This window comes from Lacerta agilis, chromosome 14, assembly GCF_009819535.1.
Source record: "Lacerta agilis isolate rLacAgi1 chromosome 14, rLacAgi1.pri, whole genome shotgun sequence".
Classification (NCBI taxonomy): Eukaryota; Metazoa; Chordata; class Lepidosauria; order Squamata; family Lacertidae; genus Lacerta; species Lacerta agilis.
In genome coordinates this window covers 35,478,053-35,496,103 of record NC_046325.1, presented here as the reverse complement: position 1 = coordinate 35,496,103, position 18,051 = coordinate 35,478,053, and the positions used below count along the sequence as shown (strand labels likewise).

At 47.4% G+C, this 18,051-nt stretch overlaps 1 protein-coding gene across 2 annotated transcripts; it reads right to left on the bottom strand.

Annotated features, from left to right (window-relative positions):
- Nucleotides 1-6,634: 6,634 nt before the first annotated feature.
- LIN7B (lin-7 homolog B, crumbs cell polarity complex component) lies at nucleotides 6,635-16,986 on the bottom strand. Of its 2 annotated transcripts, none has more exons than XM_033170074.1 (6): nucleotides 16,768-16,986; nucleotides 15,769-15,887; nucleotides 14,513-14,584; nucleotides 10,193-10,402; nucleotides 8,998-9,161; nucleotides 6,635-6,863 (listed from the first exon to the last, which is right to left on the bottom strand). In XM_033170074.1, the coding sequence occupies exons 1-6, from the start codon at nucleotides 16,796-16,798 to the stop codon at nucleotides 6,842-6,844; spliced, it is 618 nt and encodes a 205-aa protein (XP_033025965.1). In that variant the 5' UTR covers nucleotides 16,799-16,986; the 3' UTR covers nucleotides 6,635-6,841. The 2 variants fall into 2 exon arrangements, with proteins under 2 accessions (XP_033025965.1, XP_033025964.1); XM_033170073.1 differs by lacking the exon at nucleotides 16,768-16,986 and adding an exon at nucleotides 16,433-16,692.
- Nucleotides 16,987-18,051: the final 1,065 nt, after the last annotated feature.

Sequence of the window (18,051 nt, the reverse complement as noted above, 5' to 3'; positions counted from 1 at the left end):
ACGGCAAGAGCTTAGTATATTTATCATTGGTTTACTTTTAGCAAAATCATCCAGCAAACCCAAGGTTTCATTGTTTTAAGTAATTTGAAATATATAATTTCAGTTGCTGACTGACCATTCCTTTGCTAAATGGGTTGTTGATGAACAGACCAGGATGGTCAGTTGCTGCCTCATGAATGGGATCTAACAAAGGAGCATGTCTCATCCCTCCCTGTTTTTGAATGAGATCTGAATTTGGAGATGGCGACAAGGGAGTAAGCGTGTGTGTGCGTGCGTGCGTGCGTGCGTGCACTGAGTTGTGCCCTTTGAAGGCAAGAAGACAGAGCTCAGGAACCTTGAAGTTGCCCATTGAGTTCCTAGATACCAAACTAAGTATGCATGCAGGTCACAGCTTTCTCTGTGACAGTGAGGTGTTCTGTATTTCTATTTACAATTATAGCAATTATTTCTAAGCTTGCATCTAAACACAAAAATCAGCACATTTTAAGCAAATAACCATCCTCTTCTGGTGACATGTTTGAGAGCTGCCAGAAATCTTCCCTGTGGAATTATTTCCAAGGGAGTCCATTCAACTCCGTTGCCTTCAGTTCTTTAGGAAAGATACTTTCTCCCAGACTTCTGAGATTGCTCCCCAATTTTCGTACGCCGCTAGTTGTTGCTTGTGTTAGGTGAGACAGTGCACCATTTTGTGTGTGTTTGATGTTAGCGTTTTGCTTTCTATATTGTTCCGATGTTAAAATTTGCCCTGTGAACCTTTTTGAAGGCCAAATGACAGGATACATTTTTCTGCTTTTTTTTTTAAATACAAATACATTTTACTGCTTTCCCCTAGATAAAAACTCACAGCGTTCCCAGTATCCTACCACCACCTTGGGGCGCTTCCATCATGTATGTAATCGATATCCCATTGCCCAAACCAGATATATCAACTCAGTAATGTGGCAGGACAAAGCCGCTGGTGAAACAGATTTTGCAACTACGATGGATAAAGCAATATCCCTACTCCAAGAGGCACACCTACCATGAAAATGTTCCTTACACACACTCCTTGAACAGCCACAAACAGAATGCAGTGCCAGCAAGGCACTAAAGGTGGTGTAAATACACCAGAGACCCAGTAGGGGGTGCTCTGGCAGCCATAAAGCCCTAGCCACTGGCTCTATGAACCTTGACCTTGCAGACATCTGCTGGCTGCCAGTAAGCTGTTGGGTCCAGTTTAAGGTTTTGATCTACAAAGCCCTTCAACTGGCGATCAGGTTACCTGCAGCATCACCTTCCTTATTCACTAAGATCAGCTGAGGAGGCTCTCTTGGTTGTGCCATTTTGGAGATAAACTTGGTAGTAATCAGAGGGCCTTCTCGGTGCTGGCCCCCTCTTTGTAGGCTCAGATAGGAACAGACACTATTGATGTTTTGGCATATTCTCAGGCCTCTGCTGATATTTAGTCCCAGAGGTTTCGTTATGTCAATCTGCCCTGGCTGAATGCTGTATTTTAATATTTGCATTGCAGTTTTAATATCTTACTTAATTGTCACTTAATTGTACTAGGTTTTTTGTGAATGGTGAATGAACCAACAAACTTGGCAGAAGAGTGCCTTTGGAAACCAAGTTTGCCAATATTTCATCTAGCCTGCTTTGGAATCGAGTCTTCCAACATTTCTTCTACGGCAAAGGGCATAGTTGTGTACGATAAGCACCATAACACCATATATTATTGACAGAGAGACAAGAGGCCCGCGATGTAACAAATGCCTTGAGTGTTTTGACACAGAACCAAACTGGGGGTGTACTAAGGATGGGGAACATAGCGCCCAAATATCGGTTTCATAATTTTTGACCTTGCAACATATCACAAATCGTTTGTGTGCTACACAAAAATCACAATCTGGGGAAAACCGTGAAGCCAGCCAATGCCTCTACATAGCTCCATCTTTACTTCAGACATCATGATATGTCATTATATTGCCATGTTTAGCAGGTGATACATCACAATGTTGAAAACCAGGTATCGCCCAACCCTAGTGTGTACATTTGCAAACTCATTCTCCAATTAAGGTTCAAACACCTATTTTAAAGAGCAGAAAGTTGGGGGGGGGAGAGATGCAAAAACAACTGTAATATGAAGTGAGGCTTCTCAAACAGTGTGCTTTACTAGTTTATTGATGTATTACACTTAAATCACACTCTTATTTTGGAACAGCTTACACAAGTGTTCCCCAGCACTCTTCCCTTACAGCAATGATCAACCAGTGACCTGCTAGTGGTATAATCACGTGACACCCATGGGGACCAGGTAGCTGGCAAAAAAGCCCACTGAAGTATGGGGTTCTGCTAAAGGAAGACAGATCTCCCTAAGAGAGGGTTAATCAGCTATTAGGAGGAACACACCACTTTTGGCTGAGCCTTTGGGCAAGACGGGGTGGGGTAGGTGGTTTGACTGGGCCAGGAAAAAGATATTTGCACCCCACTCTAGTCAGAGCAATGGCGAAGTGTTGCATGTGCTCCCCAACAACAGTGTATTATTAGGGGGGCCATAATGCCACAAGCAAGCTATTTGGTCCCTCTAAATCAGTGGTGGTCAAACTTGGGTCTCCAGCTGTTTTTGGACTACAACTCCCATCATCCCTAGCTAACAGGACCAGTGGCCAGGGATGATGGGAATTGTAGTGCCAAAACAGCTGGAGGGCCAGGTTTGGCCACCACTGCTCCAAATCAAGTGTGGCAAACCTGCAGAGCTCCTGATATTTGCTGGACTACAACTCCCATTTACTATGCCAGCTAAGGATGATGGGAGCCGAGTCAAATAGCATCTGGGGAGCCACAGGGCTAGCCCAGTGTTTCCCAATCTTGGGTGTCCAGATGTTTTTGGACTACAGTTCCCATCATCCCTGACCACTGGTCTTGCTAGCTAGGGATGATGGGAGTTGTAGTCCAAAAACAGCTGGAGACCTAAGTTTGGGAAACACTGGGCTAGCCGCTCTCGTTCTTGACCATGGCACGGCATCCTGGACCGTTTCAGCAATCTGAAGAGCCAGCAAGTCCAAGGGAGCCTATGAGCTTGCGTTCTCACTCATCCAGCCTCTGTGGTGCATGGAAAATTGCTTTTAAAAAAACGAAAGCCTGGGAGTGCCCTGAAACATGACACAGGAATCTGCTGATCAGAGGTGGGAATACAGAGTTTTCAACAAACCCAAAACCATTGGACAGACTGAGCAAAAACATGCACCCAAGGAACCCCCAACAGAGACTGTGAGCATAAATAGCCAGGACCTGAAAAGTTGTATTATTTGCTTTTTAAGGTGCTAAAGCAGGGGTCAGCAAACTTTCAGCAGGGGGCCGGTCCACTGTCCCTCAGACCTTGTGGGGGGCCGGACTATATTTTGAAATTTTTTTTTGAACTAATTCCTATGCCCCACAAATAACCCAGAGATGCATTTTAAATAAAAGCACACATTCTACTCATGTAAAAACACCAGGCAGGCCCCACAAATAACCCGGAGATGCATTTTAAATAAAAGGACACATTCTACGCATGTAAAAACATGCTGATTCCCGGACTGTCCGTGGGCCGGATTTAGAAGGCAATTGGGCCGCATCTGGCCCCCAGGCCTTAGTTTAGGGACCCCTGGACTATATGCAACTTTGGCTTTTAGACGCGATCGCCGGATCATAACTCCGGCATAAATTGCTGATTTACAGCCCCAGTTACAGAAGATTTTCCTCAGGACTGTGACATGGGAGGAATTCACTCTCCATGCCTGCACTAACCCCGTTAATTATCATCACCCTTTGCCCCCACCCCTCAAAGCTGATGCAACCTGCATTTTAAAAAACCAGCACGTCAAGTCTGTGGGTTGGCCCTGAGCCCATATTCTGCGCACACACGGGGTGGGTCCCTGTTCTGCGAAGAAGTACAACTTGAAAGGAGGCATGTTTTCGGATAAAACAATGCAAACTCAATCTTTCATTTGAGCTCAGGGGAAGTACTGTATGCAGAGCACCGACCCGAAAAAGCAACACCGTATTCAAATAAATCTAGGCATTTACAAGGAGATTTGACACTCCTTTTGGATTATTTTATCGAATCCCAGCATCCAGGAAAATATTTTTAAATTTTTGCAATTTGGCACATTTTGCCGTCGTAAATACAACCAGCTTGGACTGAACGCAGCGCTGGACAACTCTTAAGATTTGCATTTTAGCATACAGGTGTGCTCTTGGGATTAAATGAAAGACAGCCTGCTCAGCTATCTATTTCACTGTAAATTAGGAAGTTGCAGGGGCAGAGGCTTTTCGTCCATCTGTTCCCAACCTGGGAAATTTATTTCTTTTTGCACGCAGAGCCTATCAACGTGTATCTTTCGCTAACGCATGCTTCGTTTTCTGTTAAGAATCTGCCTCACACGAGGTCAGAGACAATTTTGTCCACCTAGGCCTGGGTAGAGAACCTGCGACCCTCTATATCGGGCATGTGGAAAAATCTCTGGATGTTCCTGAACTACAACTCCAACCATCCACCCCTGCAGTGGCCCTGCTGGCAAGGGCTGATGGGAGTTGTGGTTCAGCAACAAATGGAGGGTTTTCCCCCATCCCTGGTCTAGCATAACAGTGTTGTCTATTCTGACCGGCAATGGCTCTTCCTGTGTCTCAGGTATCACCCTGCAGGGCCTTAACCTATCCTGGGAGAGTTGCCCAGGGTGGCTGGGGCAAACCAGTCAGATGGGCGGGGGTACAAATAATAAAATTATTGTCATTATTATTACCTACCGCAGGCAAAGCATGAGCTGTACCCACTGAGCTATGGGTCTTCTTCCTAAATTGCACCCTATCGACACACGAAAGCAGCAGATTTCACGCAATCCTGTGCCAACTCCCAGCCTGGGCGACCTTTTTGCACATACTGTATTTTTCCGTGTTTAAGACTATATCCCCCCTGTATCACTCAGGCAGAGGGCTGCTGAGTAGCTGGAGGGGCAACCCCCCTTTTGTTCCTGAGACAAAGAAATACTTGGTCAGTTGGGAGTCAGAATGGAGTGAGGCCTGTCTTCCTGTGCTGTTTTTTCAGACATGTGGCCTTATTTGTTTTGGTACATTAATAACAATATATATAAATAAAATACCTTAGAATTCTTACAACACCCCCCCCCCCGATTTTTTAAGTTTAAAATGGGGGGTCGTTTTATACACAGAATGTTGCAATGAATTATTTCTTAATTTGGGGCTCAAAAAATTGGGGTGGTCTTATACATGGAAAAATACGGTAACCCTTTGCCTTGGCTTTCTGAATGTCACTGCAAGTAGCAGGGGGTTTCTCTGACCCATGCCAACTAACTCAGACTGAAGCAATAAGGTGACTTCAAGTCAGCATGGATCAGATGAAAACTACAGGCTTTCGCATTCTGGTGGAGCTGGGAGCCATGGTATTTGATATCAGCATTCTCAGATCGTTATTATGCAGTTATTCAAGCCACAACCTTCCCCCCCCCCAAATTCACCTAAACCTTTTCACAAATCCTGACCAGAGATTCATTAAGTGCTCCACCTGCTGGTCAAAGGGTCAAACTGCACCGCAGCTAATTTCACTCTGTTTTCCCCCCCTTTCTCCCAACACTCTAATGGAGCTGTTGCCCCTGGAACTAACTGAAAAGCACGCCAGTGCAGGTAGATAAATAGGTACTGCTGCGACGGGAAGGTAAACAGCGTTTCCGTGCGCTCTGGTTTCCCTCACGGTGTCCCGTTGCGCCAAAAGTGGTTTAGTCATGCTGGCCACATGTCCCAGAAAGCTGTCTGTGGATAGTAGATAGTCATTTAGCGGCCCTGTCAAGAGAAATCTAAAATAGAGGTCTGTTGTGATTGTTGTGGGGTAAGGGGGGATTATCTTTTCTTACTTAGTATAACCTGGACAGACATTATTTACATACGCACTGTATTATTCATAAAACTCCATAGCGTTTTGCTGTTTTTTATCTCGTTAATACTCACAGCAACTTTGTGAGGGAGGCCGTTCCAGCCCCCTATTTTACAGATGGAGAACTGAGGCTGAGTGTACACAAGTTTACCCAAAGATCACCAGTGAGCTTTGCAGCTGAAATTATTGTGATTTCCCACATCCATATCCAACCTTGTACATTATACTACGGGTTGCTATAGGGGAAAAAAAATGGTTTGGCTTGGTAAAGTTGTAGCCCTAGAGTCCTGGGACAATTCTCTCCCTGTCCAAGGCTCTTACCAGTATTAATTGGCATGATATCCCAAGGAACTCAAGGGCACCAAACACAGGTTTTCACTGCTCTATCCTCACAACAACCCTGTGAGGTAGGTTAGGCTGAGAGAAAGAGAGGGACAGGTGATATGGTCAGACAGTTAGATTTGAACCCAGGCCCAAAGCCAAGGCTACACCACGCCTTCTCGTCAGTGTTGGCATTTCTACGTCTAGGGTGGGAGGCTGGATAGAGAGGAGAACCCTCACCCAGCAATGGAAACGAAACCATCTCTAGAGGCGTTTTGTGTGGGAGCTTTCCATTTTCCTCTGCTTTTTGATAGCCCTGTACATCACAGGCAGCAAAGAACAGGCTCTTGGGAGGTTTGTGGTGCCCTTCTTCAGTTTCACAAAGGGTAGGGACTCGCACAGATACACAGTCACTCACAGGGAACACCTTTAAATAAGAGGATTGTGGAGAATAAATACTGTACATAGGAGCCCACCTCCTGGCAAAGAGGAGGAAGGCAGATAAATATGTCTCCTGCTATACAGATAAAACCATCAGGGAGGGTGCGGTGGGGTGGGGGTGGGGGGAAATCGCAGGCCAGCCCAAACAAACCAGATAGATAATGATGCGAATTATCCTCGGGACTCCAGGGATCTGAAGAAAGAAAGAGAGACAGGAAATACCAACCGTGAGAGCAAGCAGGGAGGCAGGCAGCCACAAAAGAAGTTTTTCTTAAAACTCTGAGAAAGGACTAAATTTTTTTCATGTGTAATTAACTAAGTGATAAGACAAAATAAAATAAAAAATTCTTTCCCATAGCACCTTAGAGACCAACTAAGTTTGTTCTTGGTATGAGCTTTCGTGTGCATGCACACTTCAGAGATAAGAGATAAGAGCAAGCTAGGATGTGATGATGGAAAGGGAGAGGCAGGTGACAAGAAAACCAGATTGATTGGTTTCTGAACAAAGGCGGAATAATGAGGAGGGGGAGCTAAGGAGTTTGTATTGTTCATTTCCTCTGCTCCTTGTACCACAAACGTTTCTTGTAAGCTTGAAAATCATATATAACTATTAAAAGGGTTTTTGGGTTCCTGGTTAACATTGCATAGTTACGATGCTGCCTCTTAGCGTTACTGTGGGTTACCAGCTTCAGTCAATTTCTGAAGACACCTCCTCCTCGCCTCTGTCCGATCATTAAAGCCAATCATCTTCTGCATGTTATCGAAAAGCAAGGTTACAGGGAACCAGGCAGAGGGCTTCTCGGTGGTGGTGCCCGCCCTGTGGAACGCCCTCCCACCAGAGATCCGTCTTCCCATTTTCAGCTCTGTGATTCTATATAGGAGTGGCCGTCAAGACCATATAACACAGGTCCTGAAAGACCTACATTGGCTCCCAGTACATTTCCGAGCACAATTCAAAGTGTTGGTGCTGACCCTTAAAGCCATAAATGACCTAGTATACCTGAAGAAGCGTCTCCACCCCCATCGTTCAGCCCGGACACTGAGGTCCAGCTCTGAGGGCCTTCTGGCAGTTCCCTCCCTGCGAGAAGTGAGGTTGCAGGGAACCAGGCAGAGGGCCTTCTCGGTGGTGGTGCCCACCCTGTGGAACACCCTCCCTCCAGATGTCAAGGAAATAAACAACTATCTGACTTTTAGAAGACATCTGAAGGCAGCTCTGTTTAGGGAAGTTTTTAATTTTGATGTTTTATCATGTTTTTAATATTCTGTTGGGAGCCACCCAGAGTGGTTGGGTATAAATTATTAATATTAATATTGTTGTTATTATTATTATTGTTGTTATTATTATCATCATTATTATCGTGCTTTATTGCATTTCTGTACTTTTTGCTGATGATCGTTTTTTGCATTGATCGTTTTATTGTATTGTTTTGGTAATTTGGGTTTGTTTGCTTTTTAAAGTTGCCATTAGATATATTTAACATAGGTAAAGGTAAAGGGACCCCTGACCGTTAGGTCCAGTCGCGGACGACTCTGGGGTTGCGGCACTCATCTCGCTCTATAGGCCGAGGGAGCCGGTGTTTGTCCGCAGACAACTTCCGGCTCGTGTGGCCAGCATGACTAAGCCGCTTCTGGAGAACCAGAGCAGCGCACGGAAACGCCGTTTACCTTCCCGCCGAAGTGGTACCTATTTATCTACTTGCACTTTGTGCTTTCGAACTGCTAGATTGGCAGGAGCAGGGACAGAGCAACGGGAGCTCACCCTGTTGCGGAGATTTGAACCGCCGACCTTCTGATCGGCAAGCCCATGGCTCTGTGGTTTAACCCACAGCGCCACCCACATTTAACATAAATGGCCCTAAATAAATTAATATCGAGGGTTCTGCACTCTGATTTCTCCTCTCTTCCGTGCCTGCCATTTCCCCTTGCCACCACCCAACTGTGTCAACTGCAAGACGCTTGCTGGGGAGTTTCAAATATTGATCTCTCTCCCTCTCTCTATAGGGACACACAGATTAATGGAATCCAGAGGGAAAGCATGCATTTCTTCCCCAGTTCCAGATTTGCACAATGGTGATCAGATACCAGGAAGATTTCAACATTGGAATTTCAGATTTGATGCCGGCATTGGGGACGAATCAGCTTCCAAAAAGAAACCCCAACTTCTCCCCCAAACCTAATGGCTGGACTTGGGTGAATCAGCTGATACTGTCAGCCACCTGCTACACCTGCTGCCATCTCACCTTCCAGGTGCGGCAGCCCCGCCCTCTTCTGCACCTGGCCACCCAAACAATCCCCTTGCAAAGCCCCATTTCACGGCCCACTCTTACGAGTAGCTGTTATGCTGCTGCCGGCGCCGCGCCGTCCGCATCTTCTCAAAGCGCGCCTCCATTTCTTCGAGTACTTTGGGCGTGTAGCGCACAACCAGCTTCACGGTACCCTGCGCTGCTTTCAGGAGCTCCACCGCCCGTTCGTGTTGCTCGCCCTCCACGCTCTGCAGGAAACAAGGAAGAAAAGCAACGCCACAAGAGCAATAAGTGCATTTCCTGATTCAAGTCTTTCGCCTCCCATCGTCACTGCTGAGGTCCGCGAGAAGCAGCCGTCCCTGCCTCGAATTACGTATTTATGCAAGCGGGACTAGCAGTGTGAAGCCAGCCCCGTTTTCCCTCTCCTTAAACGGCGCAGGACCGCAACACCCCAAGGACCACCTGTCTCCATAAGAACATATCCAGACCCTGAGCTCATTCTCTTGAGGCCCTTCTTGGCGTGCCTCCTCCATGACAGGTCCGGAGGGTGGCAACATGAGAACGGGGCCTTCTCTGCAATGGCTCCCTGTCTGTGGAACGCTCTCCCCAGGGAGGTTCGCCTGGCGCCTTCATTATACACCTTCAGGCACCAGGCAAAAAGGTTCCTCTTTAACCAGGCCTTTGGCTGATTGACATCCAATGCCCTTTTAAAATGTGTTGGGGAGAGGGGATTTTTGGTTTGTTTCTGTTCTTTTTATTACAGCGGTACCTCAGTTTTCGAATGTAATCCGTTCCGGAATACCGTTCGACTTCCGAGGTGTGTTCAAAAACCAAAGCATTTACTTCTGGGTTCACGGCGTTTGAAAACCGAAATGTTGGTCAACGGAGACATTCGAAAACCAAGGTACCACCAAATTTTTTATTTCATTTTATTGCGATTTTATGTCTGAGATCTACGGGTGTACAAATCTAATAAATAAAATTAATAATAATAACTATTGATCAGCTGGAGTAAACCTCCAGATAACAGCACACATGGTTTTTTTTGGGAAACCATGTAATTTTATGTATTATGTTGATATAAAATCAACAACACATGTGGAACCACAAATAAAATCAGCCAATCAGCATTCCGTAATTGACTGAGCACGCTCTGCACGCCCAGAGTTGTTTTGGATCTCCACCCACCCCAACTGTTTCTGCTTCCTGCAAACTCTTACCCCGCTCCCACATACCCAAAAAGAAGCCTCTCGCATTGCCTGCCCCCCAATATACACACCACGCCATTGACCGACAGCAACTGATCTCCTCGCTTGAGGCCACCGTGGCGGTCAGCCACGCCCCCTGGGATGATCCGGGAGATGTAGATGGGAGAGTTCTGCTCCTTGCCCCCCATGATGTTGAAGCCCAGGCCTTCGTCTGTCTTGGGCAGTTCCACCACCCGTGGATGCGCATGGCCTTCACTCGCTGCGAAAGCAGCCACCGTCGCCTAGATATGGGGAGGAAACAGAGAAGATTCTGCACCAGTATTTGGGACTTTTTCCGAGACTTCTGCGGCGACACCCTTCCCCTCGTGCCCCAATTCCCTCGAGTTTTCGTTTCGACTCATCCCTCGTCATCTTTCATTTGTCCCTGTGTTCAACAGCACATATATATTGCTGCCTACATTCGAAGCGCCCATTGTTCCAGGCGCGTTTTGCAACAAGGAATTTCATTAACGCAAGCGGTTTCTGAGGTCTGGGCGCAGTACTGCGTCTAAGATTTCAGACTGAAACTGCCGAGTGGAAGAAAAGGAGGAGCTTTTTCTGCCTCCCCACTTCCAGACACTCTCTGAAGACTGGAGAAGAGACCCTCTTAAGAATATTAGGGTGGACAGGCATGGCTTTGGCTTCTGCAGTCTTCAGAGGAGGACTACCTGTAGACACCATGTGAAGAATGAATATAAGATTTTAGCTAGAGTTCATTCACTTTTAGCTTTGTATTCTAGTTATTAAAAAAGTGTGCATAGACATTCTGTGGATAGGCCCATAACCTTCGTTTAAGGTGCCATTTAGCTCCTAGCTTTCATATCTCAGTTTCTAAGATAGATTGCTGCTGGACAGGAATAAAGAGGAGCGACATGAAACATATTAAGAGGAAGCAGACTCCCAGTGTTAGAAACTCAGATATATAAGCTAATGGCCAAATGGCGCCTTAAACCTAGGCTATGGTTGCAACAACAGACTGTCTGGGTGCCTTTTGTTTTGCCCCAATGACATTATTATTATTATTATTATTATTATTATTATTATTATTATTTCTATACCGCTTTATAGTTTAAAGAAAAAACCCTCAAAAGTGGTTTACAGCACATTAAAACATCAAATGGAACAATCCAAAATAAAACAAATTCAAGCTTCAAGGAATTTTTTTCAGATCCTTCTCTAAGTGGCATTTTGCTTTCCCCATATTTATTTACCTACTTAATTTATATAGCTGCCCCGTAGCAGAAGCACTCCAGGCAGCCAGTGTGGCGTAGTGGTTAGCGAGTCAGACTAGAACCTGGGAGATCAGGGTTCAAATCCCCACTCAGTCATGAAGATCACTGGGCGACCTTGGTGAGTCAGCTGCAACCTCTTAACCTACCTCGCAGGGTCGCTGTAGGGATTAACTGAGGGGGGGGGGTGAACCATGTACTCCTATAAATGCAATAAATAAACTCTTCTGCTTACCTGCTTAAGAAAGCTGGAGGGGCCAGCCAGATGGAGATGTCCGTTGCCAACCTGGCATCCAGAGGTCTCCATGTGGTCGCAACTGGACCCGCGCCAGTCGCAAAATGCGCCTGGCTTATTTCTAACATTGCAGGCTCCAGTGAGACAATTCTTCGCAAGAGGGTTTTGCCTGTACATAAACCGGACATATCAGGGTAGGGCACTTAGCCTTCAAGCTGAGTTGGATCGCTGGTACATTTCCAACTCAATGCGATCTACAGCACTTAGTGAGCTCTCCAGGGTTTCAGACCTACCTGAGATGCCAAGGGCTGCACCTGGAACTGTCTGCGTGCAGTAGGTAGTCAGCCGATCTCTACCCTGGCAGACTCAACTGGCCAACTGCTTGATAGGGAGGCTGGGAGACTTGCTTCACAATTAGATCTCCTTACAATGAAGTGACCCAGCCTGGCACCTTAAGCAGCAAACTTGCAAGAAAGTTAGGACCTAACTTTCCCAAAACAGAAAAGTCCAGAAATGGAGCCCTAAATCAGGGACACCCCAGGGGACTATGGCATGGGAAGAAGCAGCTCCAAGAAAATATGCAAATCTGGGACGTGTTATTTACCAAGGCGCGGCTGTGACATTCAAGGGATCATAACAGGCATAATAATAATAATAATAATAATAATAATAATAATAATAATAATAATAATAATATCATTCATATGTTGCCTATCTAACTGGGTTCCCCCAGCCACTGTCAAATTACTCAAATTAACCTATGTGCATATTTCTACCCAGGGTTCTGCATACTCCATGCTAAGCATTAGTAAATAAATTCAGTGCCAAGATAAACTGAATTTTACAACCCCTTATAAATTATGCGAATTGCTCAGCTGCCATGTCATCACTTATGTTGTAAGACTTATTCATTCTTTTCTTTTTTAAGTTACTGGGGTAGGCGCTGCACAGGGCCCTGAAGCCTCACTTCCAATAACTGGAAAACGTATTAGTCCCCAAACTTTCAAGCATATATTTGGGGCTATAGAAACTTGGTTTTTAAGAAAGAAATGTAAGCAGAGAATCTCGGAATCTCAGAAATTAGATTTTGAAACTACAGTAACGTTCCGTTTTCCCCCTCCACCCCCTACAAAACTGTGGCACACATACAGTCTTGTATTCCCCATCACTTCCTCCCTCCTCCTCCTCCTCCTTTCCTTTCGTGTCATGCCTTTTAGATTGCAATCTTGGACAAGGACAACCTACTTTCCTATTGCTTTGCCAATAGGAAAAGCCACTTTAGAACACTATCAAGCAGAAGCACTTTATAAACAGCCCATTTCTAGCGATTTTCACATCACATTTGAAATACAGATATTAATTAGTTCTAAGGAAGCTCCATTCAGTTGACCACCCTGTTTCCAGCACAGGGCATCCAGGTGCCTCAGGAAAGCCAAAAGCAAGGCAAGACAGCCATCTCCTGCTGTTGTTCCCAGCAAACTGGTACCCTGAGAGGTATACTGCCTCCAGACCCAAAGGGTGCATATAGCCATTATGACTAATAGCCACTGAAAGTCTCTTTGCTTCCTGAGTTGGTCTAATCCCCTTCTAAAGCTATTTAATCAGGGCTGGACTAAGCTGTTTGTGCTGCTTGATGGCATCTTGCCCTCATCTCAGCCCCACGTCAAGTTGCTTGCAGCCAAGGTCCGGTCAAGTTATTTTGACACCTGATGCACAAAAATCGCATTGATACATCTCCCTGGGTGTACAACCATCGCATAGTAAATAATAGTTTTTAAAAGCCCAGCAAAACTAAATATCAGGCTGCTGCCCTTTTGTGACATTGAAAATGATCTGTCTGAGGCATCTGCCTCACTCTGTCTAATGAAAGGGCTGGCCCACAGTCCTTTAAGCAGTGTTAGAAACTCAGATATACAGTGGCACCTCAGGTTACATACGCTTCAGGTTACATATGCTAACCCAGACTCTGCTAACCCAGAAATAACGCTTTAGGTTAAGAACTTTGCTTTAGGATGAGAACAGAAATCATGCTCTGGAGGCGCAGTGGCAGCGGGAGGTCCCATTAGCTAAAGTGGTGCTTCAGGTTAAGAACAGTTTCAGGTTAAGAACGGACCTCCGGAACGAATTAAGTACGTAACCAGAGGTACCACTGTATAAGCTAGGCACCAAATGGCTCCTTAAACCAGTGTTGCAATCTCCAAAACGGAATGCTTAGTTGATTTTGGGGCCAGACAGCTCGGAAGCAGTATTTTTCAATGCAACTTTGTGGTTGGTTCCTGAAATTCATTCTGATTGTGCAGATAAAATATAACGGATTGAATTCTACAGGATGTGCCGCTAGGGTGTGAAAACAGCCAAGATCCAAAGTTCACCAGGCAGGCATCTCCAAATGGTGGAGACGTCAGGCTCCATCCTGGCACCCGGGAAAGTCAGGTGCAAAACGCGCCTGGCTAATTTCGAACATTGCTTTTAAGCTATCTAGCACCATTACAGCAAATTCAGTAAGTTGAACGAAACACGAATTCTATGGAAAAGTCAAGAGAACTAGTGACTTCAGACCAAGCGTTGCACAAGAATTCTAAGGAACAGAATGATTTAAAAAATAAATAAATAGTGCAGTTTTGAAACCTGCTGTTGAAACCAATGCCGTTTTGAAGCCGCTGGTTAAAATCAGTGCAGCTTTGAAAGGTTCAGGCAGCCACCTCTGTTCAAAACGGCACCTGGCTAGATCCAAACATAGACCAAAATCATATTCCTTGATCGTGCAAAATTTGGTTAAAATGTTTTAAGAGGAATCACAACAGGCAGGCAAACAACTTCCCAAAAGGCGTAGCAGATGGTGGGGAAGCTACACATCTGGAAGCAAAGCAACAGGTTTCTTCTCATACCTTAGCCGTGGCGTGCGCCCGAATTTCAGCACTCCCCGTGATATCCAGCGTGTCGTACAACTGCTCATACACCTGTCCAGAGAAGAGACAATAAAAGGGGTCGTGGTCAGGGAGATTTGTCCGCCGAGTCCGGAGTTGACACCACTTGGAACACAGGTGCTAAGGAGGATAATTGAAAGAAGCATCTGCCGTGGAATGGGAATATGGGATGGACTGAACAGGACATAAGAGGGCATGGAAGCAAGACGGGGTGGGGTGGGAGCAGGTAGAACATCTCCTTTCATGGTGCTGTGTTTCTACAATTCAATCCTCGGTACCTCCGAGTAGACATGAGAAACACCCCAGTCTGAATCCCTGGCGAGCTGCTGCCTGCCAGTGTAAACAATAATGGTCTAGATGGGACCTACGGTCTGAGTAAATATATAAGGCTGCTTCCCTTCTTCCTAATATTGACTTTGAGAAGGGATTAGGAGTGCTTAAAGGAGACTCCAGACAGAGCCCACTTCAGACATTTTCCTTTGTGAGGCAGCAAGTGGTGTCAGCCCCCCTCCTATGAAAGGCGCACAAAGCCCATCAAGTTATTTCGCCACCTGAGGCAGGAAAATCCCACAAGCACCTCTCCCCTTTGCCTAACGTTAGAAGCACAAACAATAATAAAGCTGAGTAACTAATGATTTGAAACTCTTTTTAGGAAACCTCAAATCAGCTCTCTGAGACGAGCACCTAACAGTAAGGGCTGCCTTGGTTCAGAGGTAGAGTTAGGGAGTGTAACTGGTTTGCCTGCCCTGGGTGCCGAGCTGAGAGGGTGCTGCAAGAAATCATAAAAATCATGGAGTTGGAAGGGACCCTGAGGACCATCTAGTCCAACCCCCTGAAATGCAGCTGTCTCATCTGGGCATTATAATCACAGTGCTCTAACCAACTGAGTTTATCCAGGCATGAGCACGATGCAGAGCGGAAGGCAAAAGGCTAGATGCACCAAATTTTGGCGTTGTGCTGAAATTGAAAGCCCCAAGTCTGCCACTGCCTGATAGGAAAAAAGTCGGGGTGACAGGGGAGTGACAAGAGGCCAGATGCATGCGATACAGGTGCAACTCGCAGTGACAGGTGGGGGAAGTGGGTGACGAGCTGGTATAGAGGAAGAAGCCCAGGCAAGGAGCGCGGGAAAGGAGAGGAGGCGGGGAGAGACGGAACTATAAATGAAGATAAAGAGAAGCGTGTGCCAAGGAAGGACCCAGGAAGAGTCGCTCACTCACCTCCCTGATGGCCGAGCAGAATTTGCTCTGCAACACCCTCTGAAGGGCTTGGAGTTTCTGAGGGGGCACCTCCCCGCTGCGCTGCAGCCGCTCCAGCAATTCAACCGCCCGCGCCACATCTGAGGAGAGGGAAAAGAGACGCCAGGGTTGTCAGCGGAGCGGGAGGAAGCCCCAGGCCGCCTCGGGCGACGCGCCTCAGCCGCCCCGGCGAACATCGCCTCGCGCTTCCCTTGCGCTCTCGCCGCGCGTAAAGGAGAGAGCGGGAAAGCGAAGATCCGGGCGAGCTGTGAGGCAGTAGCTCCAATCTCCTCCTCAGCAGCCATGCCGAGCAAGAGAGGGAGGGAGGGAGAGAGAGAGGAAGGACCCACCCGCCACCTCCATCTTTCTGCGGGATCTCGCCTTCCCCCGCGCGCCCCGGCGATGCTCTTCTCTCCGCGCCACCCCCCTGGGACGCAGCGAGGGCGCATCGCTCTTGCTCGCTTTCGTGCGTCGGAGCTGGCGGATGCATCCGCCCCGATCCTCCTCCTCCTCCATATACGCGGGAATCTCCCCCTTCCAGCCACCCGCGGATCTCTCCCACTCCAGGCGCAGGAGATGCCCTCCCGTCTCCAAGACGCGGCGGCGTCCATGTCTCCCCTCCTTCTCCACCGCCGGCGCAGCTTACCCCTCTCCAGCCCCAGAGGCTCGGCCAGCGCTGCCATCTTCGCTCGCGAAGCCCCACCGCCGCCTCTCGCACGTCAACGCGCGGAGAGCGGCGAGGGGAGGGAAGAGGGCTTTGCAACCTGATACGCCGCAGCCCTGCCCGCTGGGCTGCTGGTGCGCGTGTCTGCCGCGGCACGTGCGGAGGGCGCCCGGCCCCCTCCCGTGCACCGCTAAGGCCCGGCGGCGAGGAGCTGCGCCCGGGCCGCGCCGCACAAACGCCGGAGCGAAGCAGCCCGAGGAGGAGCCATCATCCTGCGCGCGCCTCTCCACGGATACCCCCCCTCTTCGCCTACGTACCGCGTCCGACCCGCAGCCGGTGGGGCACCATGGTGGACTGGCCAGGCGAGATCCTTGATCGTTGCAACAGCAGCAGGGCGAGGCGACGAGGGAGATCCGCTCACCGCTGCATCCCCTTCCACGCGTGCTCCCACCCGTTCAGGATGCGCAGCGACTTCCTTTTCTCCACCCCCACCCCGCGAGAGTGCCTTACGCGGATGTTAGCATCGTTATTAAAGCGCATCGCAGGTGAATCGGCGCTTTGAACTGGCTACTTCTAGGCTCCTTTCAAGAAACGGACGCAACCCAACCGACTTGCAGAAGTCCCGTGCCTTACGCACATGTTTATTACAGGTTTGGAAAGCGTTGAACAGGAAAATATCTTCGTTAATGTTTCAGGCCTCTTTCCAGAAGCTGGCACCCAGAGCCAAGTGGAAAGCGGTGGTCCTGTCAGCAGGTGACTCGCATTGTGTCGTTTTCCCCCTTTAATTTATCCAGCTGGTCTCAAGTATTTTTTAATACACGCTGGATTTTAATAGGATATATGGGAAGGTAGATGACATCCAAGGTGGGCTGCATTGCAGAATTCAGAATGCAAGAGCACTGGGAGGGAGTAAGATGTGGGCTAAGAGCCTACCCATTTCTCTTCCCCCACTGAATCATGCAGATCTCACCGGTTGAACTGCTGTCACCATCTATTGCACAAGACAGATGTGAAGATCAAATGGAGGAGGCAATCATGTTTACCAGAATTAGCTCCCTGGATCATTTTTACTTAACAAAATTTGCTGCTTGGCTGTGAGAAAACCACTTACCCACAGTGCCACCATCTTGTCAGGGTTCAAGTTCAACTTATTTTCACTAATTCATCCATCAGTGCATCCAGGTTCTGACTAGTCCAAGGCCTCCTGATGCAGATGTTATAGAGAAACAGGGCTGAGTGGAAGAGATTGTGAAGAGAGCTAAAAGGACCTCTTCAAACTGAGGGAATGGGCAGTAACATGGCAAATGCAATTCAATGTGACATAATACAATTCATGTCACATGAACATTCATGAGGTGACTGACCAGGAACAAGACTTTGGATAGCTTGATGAAGATGTTGATCCATTGGGGTGGCAGCTGTGAATAAGCTAATTCCACATCAGGAATCATTAGGACAGGAATTGAAAAATAAAACTGCTGATATTAAAGAAAGCTGTGGTGTGGCATTTGGAATACAGTGTACAGTTCTAGTCATCTCACGATATTGTAGAACTGGAGAAGGTTCAGAAAAGGGCAACCAAAATGATGGGGGGTGGAGGA